Source organism: Nelusetta ayraudi, unplaced genomic scaffold (assembly GCF_046127955.1).
Source record: "Nelusetta ayraudi isolate G7.1 ecotype Tasmania unplaced genomic scaffold, CSIRO-AGI_Nayr_v1 ptg000247l, whole genome shotgun sequence".
NCBI classification, from domain to species: domain Eukaryota; kingdom Metazoa; phylum Chordata; class Actinopteri; order Tetraodontiformes; family Monacanthidae; genus Nelusetta; species Nelusetta ayraudi.
The window spans coordinates 222,501-227,500 of NW_027466296.1; the positions used below are offsets into that span (position 1 = coordinate 222,501).

Consider the following 5,000-nt stretch of genomic DNA (forward strand, 5'->3'; position numbering starts at 1 on the left):
AGACGATACCAGCCTTGTATCCACTTGGTATTGGCTCGATATCAAAATCCCTGGTATCGACCCTCCCCCCCGGCCCCCACCTGTGAAACTGTTTCCCTCCAAAACAACCACATGACCTCTCACATGAGCCTTAATGGCTCTGGTCTGAAGGAGCTAGCGGAGCGGCGACCGACCCTCACCTGTAGATGAGCACCTCGTCCTCGGAGCAGTTGTACTGCAGCTGGTACATCTTGACCCTGGGCGTGACCTTGCTGACGCTCCACTTGACCAGGGCGGAGATGGCGGTGACGTCCGACACCGACACCACCTTCTCCGCCGGCGGCGCCGGCTGCTTGGCCTCCTTGCCCACCTTGCTGGAGCTGGTGATGTCGGAGGGGCCGCCCGCCTTGGCCTGCGGGTGCGTGCGGTTGGTGCCGTTGCTCAGGTGCGGCAGCTGGATGATGGAGAGCTCCACCGAGGCGGTGGACTCGCCGGCGGCGTTGGCGGCGATGCAGGTGAAGACGCCGTAGTCCCGCGGCGTGGTCACCGCGATGTCCAGCGTGCCGTTGTCGTGCACCACCGACCGCGACGAGTTGCCCACCAGCCGCTCGTCGGGCGCCACCCAGTGGACGGTGGGCGGCGGGTCGCCCACCGCCTTGCAGCGCAGGCTGGCCGTCTGGCCCTCCAGCACCAGCAGCTTGTGCGTGTGCTGCGTGATGAGCGGCGGCTCGCACACAAACTCCTCCTCGCGCACCGACCAGAAGTAGCGCCCCTTCAGGCCGGCAGGTGAGGCGCACGTCTCCATATCGTCGTCGCGCTCCAGCCGCCGCAGCCACAGCACCTCGCAGTTGCAGTGCAGCGGGTTGCCGCCGAAGCTGAGCGACAGCTGGGGGATGTAGGGCGTGGCCATCAGCACGCCGCTCTGCGAGCGGGCGAAGACCGGGTCGGGCGGCAGCTTCTGCAGCCGGTTGGAGGTCAGGTCCAGGCGGGCCAACTTGTCCAGGTCGGCGAAGGTGCCCTCGGCGATGGACGAGATGAGGTTGTGGTCCAGGCTCATCTGGTGCAGGTTGACCATGCGGCGCACGGCCCCCCACGGCACGCCCCGCAGGTTGTTGTAGGACAAGTCCAGGTCCTCCAGCGTCAGCAGCGGGTCGTCGAGGGCGCCGGGCGAGATGCGGCTCAGCTGGTTGTTGTTGAGGATGAGGTGCTGCAGGTTGACCAGCCCCCGCAGGTCGTCGGGGCCCAGCTCCGTCAGCCGGTTACTGTCCAGGTGCAGCGAGCGCAGCGTCTCCAGGTCCACGAAGGAGAAGGGCTGGATGGTGCTGATGGTGTTGCGCGACAGCGTCAGGTCCACCAGGCCTGACATGTTGGCAAAGTCCTGGGTGCTGATCTTCAGGATGAAGTTGCCGCCCAGACGCAGCTCCACCGTCCGCCGGTCGATGTCCGGCGGCACGAAGAGGAGGCCCTTGGACGGGCACAGGGTGCCCAGGGACTCGGAGAGGTTCTGGCAGACGCAGTACTTGGGACAGGCGTGGACCGCCGTGGCCAGCGCCGTGCCCAGCAGCAGCAGGCGGACCAGCGACTTGTCCATGTCGGCTCCTAGCGAGGGGCACCTGGAGGGGGAACAGGAGAAGGGGGGGGGAGATGAAATGAAATCAGGAGGACTTTGACATCTGATACTTATTTCAATCAATCTATAGAAAAGTATTTTGTATCCCATACGACAAACCATTGTCATTGTGTGTCGTATGTGTCCCTATTTTTATAGGTTGTGTTAGTTCTTGCTTTGTTCTGTAGTCATGTGGCTATCGTGGATGTAATTGTCTGATAACCCCATGAGGACTGGGCACCAATCATGGTGTTTGACCCCTAGAGGTTTGTTTTTTTTTTTAAAGAAGCCAGCTTGACAGAGTGTTTGGTATTTAGGTGGCTGTCAGAAGGGCTCCCTTAAAAACGGTGGTGCACAAGATGTCAGCTAACTAGCTAGCGTATTGCGCTATGTATATTCTTATCCATAAGCCAACATGCAGTTGTTCATTGAGATACAGTGAGAGTCAATGAAAGCACGGGCGAGATGTTGAGGATGAGGAAGAAGTTTTGCCAACAAAAAAAAACAACGACGACAAACAAACAACAACAAAACGACGGCTCAGTCATTACACAGTTTGCCACAAACACGTGTTGGCCAAGGCCTGGTTAACGAGCCGGGGCCTCTAATTATCATTCTCCAATATGACTTGCAGAAATATGCGCTGCCGCCGCCGCCGCCGCCGCTTCTTCTGGAGGAGGGGCGGGAAAAAAAAACAAAACAAGCAGAGGAGTCCCCCCCCCCCCACCCCGAGAGGAGCCGGGGATTAAGCTGCGCTTAGGAAGCTATTTTTAATAGTGCCCCCTGTTTAAACGGTAAGCCGTCATTAAACAGGTGGCGGTCATGTATGTATGTATGTATGTACGCGTGTGTGTGTGTGTGTGTGTGTGTGTGTGTGTGCGTGCGGCGGGTTGGGAGACGTTCCCCATCGCAATGACGCTTCCCCAGGCCAGGTGCGTTAGCAGCCGTGCTAACGGGCTCCTCCCTTTGCGGCTCCGCCCCCACCCAGAGGTGTTGTTCGGCCGGTGGGAAGTCACACCTGGCCGAGTCCCACCTTCATCCAGCCGATAATTCCACCCAGACGTTGCTCATTGTCAATACACACAAAGCTTGGAGGAGGAGGAGGAGGAGGAGGAGGAGGAGGAGTAGGAGTAGGAGGAGGAGGAAAGAGAAAAAAACGCCTCCAGCCCGTTTGCATCTCAGCAGCGCCACAGGGAAGAAACCGCTGGTGATATGATTGCCACTATCATTATTATTATTATTGTATTTTTTTTTTTTTTTTTGTTATGCGCTTGCGCTCCGTGCCATTATCATTCCATCGGGGGCCAAGATTGCCGGCCCGCCGCGAGAGGACTCCTTATCTTCGAGCGGCGGCGAGAGCGAGAGAGCTCTTCATTTAGCGACTCGCACACCGACGTCTCGCTACGACAAGAGGGAACACGCATAAATAACCCAGCGCCCCCTTTTGATAGCGCTTTGTAATTAGATCATGAAGTGCCACTGCATCTGGCCCACGCGTTATGGATAGGCAATTAAAATGTCACGGCAGGCAGGCAGGCAGGCAGGCAGGCAGGCAGGGAAAAAAAAAAAGAAAGCCTGCTCAGAGGAAATGCTGCAACTGTCAGAGATTTCAATAAAAATGAAAAAAGCTTCTTTTTTTTTTTCGGAAATAAGGAAACGTTTTCTGACACTACCTAAAAGCCGCGTTCAGACTGCCAGCCAAAATCCAATTTTCTTCTTTTTTTTTTCAGCCCATCCAGATTGAAACCGGATGGCTCTTTTGGAGTCTGAACAGTCACATATCACATGGAATCCGATTTTTGCAAAACGGATTGAAACCACCTTCGGGTGGTCGTTTCACATCGCATTTGACCTTTGGACAGATGACAGTCTCCGTGTGAACAACTCCAAACACACAGACCAGAGAGCGCCATTCCGGGTGCGGAGCTGGAACGTAATGCAGCAGACAGAAGGAGTAGAAAACAGCAGCGGATTCGAGAAGGAATCAGATTTGAATCCGATTCGCCTGCAGTCTGAACGCAGCCAAAGAAGCTTTTCTGCGTTGCTGCAGGCCAGATGTGTGCACAGCACATTTATGAACCTTCAGTGTGCACTTGCTTGCGTGCACCAGCTGTTGCACTACGAGCTGAAACCACTGGGGGCTGCATCAAGCAAAAGAAATAGCAAAGAAGGACGGAAGAACTCGTGGAGCACTGGCATCAATCACAGAACGGGTTTCATTTCGCTAACGTCTCAGAATTTTGTGGCGATCTCGCAGAAACTGGCCGTCGCAGTCGGACTGATGATTATGAGTCAGTGACTCGGGGCCAAACGTCGGAAACGACGTGATTAGCATCGCTGAGACGGATCAAGTTCGGCAACTTGTGACTTTTAACGGCAACGTTAAGTCATTAAAATTAAATCAAGATGAAAAAAGGAAGATGGGGTCGCTATCTGCGAGTTACTGGGATACAAATCTATGACTAAATTAAATTAAATTAGCAGCGTTTGAAGGTGATCACGGTACCAAAGGTACATGTTCAGTGGGATAATTCTGTTGCTGCTTTGGATAAAATGCTTTTAGTTTGAAATCCATGGTGCAGGCAGCCGTCTTGTGCTTTTTTTTTAATGCGATTTTTGTATTTTTCAAATGAAATTTTATTGAATTAAATTTTTGGGATTTGGATTAGATGTTTTAACAGATTTACTTTTTGACATCAACACGAGTCTTGCCAGCCAATTACGGCAGATTAGATGACAGCCAACCACAGATAATAACATCGCAACGTTGGCTTTCCATTCGGCAGCAGATTAGTGAAACAGTTATCCAAAGACTATTTAAACTAATAATCAATTATCTCACTCGCAGAGTCAACCAGCCGGGGGAGAGTGGGGAGATGGGGGGGGGGGGGGGGGGCAGACAAACCAACCAAGAAAACGCGAGGCGAGGCCGCTGAGGGATTTTGTTCCGAGCCGTCACATTAAAATGTTTCCGTCAGCAGTGCAGAAAAAACGCCGGCGTGGCGCAGGAGAGGAGAGCAAAGTTGTTTGTGTCAGCCAAATAATTGCAGGCATGGCGCCGCGGCGCTGCGCTGCGACCCTCCGAGCACCGCGGCCAGAGCTGACAAAACTCTGCGACTCTTCCTAATGGCGAGCGTCAGGAAACAAGAAACTGCAGCTGTGTTTATTTCATTTCATTTCTTTTTTTTTTTTTTTTGTGGGGAGCGCACGGAGGAGGATTACGTCCATCGGAAAAAAGCTGTTAAAAAAAATGAAATAGTTGGTGAGGGGGGGGGTTAGATGTCATTTTACAGGGGCGATAGAATGGCGTTGAAAAGTTCAGCGGATTTCCAATCTGTGTGTGTGAAAGTGTTTTCAGAGGGAATCGGGCTGCGGAGGAGAAGGAAGTGACCTTTTGGGAACAGACGGGCTT

At 53.6% G+C, this 5,000-nt stretch overlaps 1 protein-coding gene across 1 annotated transcript in view; it reads right to left on the reverse strand.

Moving 5' to 3' along the window:
* The window catches only part of LOC142882289 (leucine-rich repeat and fibronectin type-III domain-containing protein 2-like), a 29,057-nt gene that overhangs the window by 7,194 nt on the left and 16,863 nt on the right, over positions 1-5,000 (reverse strand). Inside the window, exon 2 of the mRNA XM_076016958.1 lies at positions 180-1,592. Within this exon, the coding sequence (XP_075873073.1) occupies positions 180-1,570 (1,391 nt within the window). The 5' untranslated portion in view covers positions 1,571-1,592. The remainder of the gene's footprint in view (positions 1-179; positions 1,593-5,000) is intronic.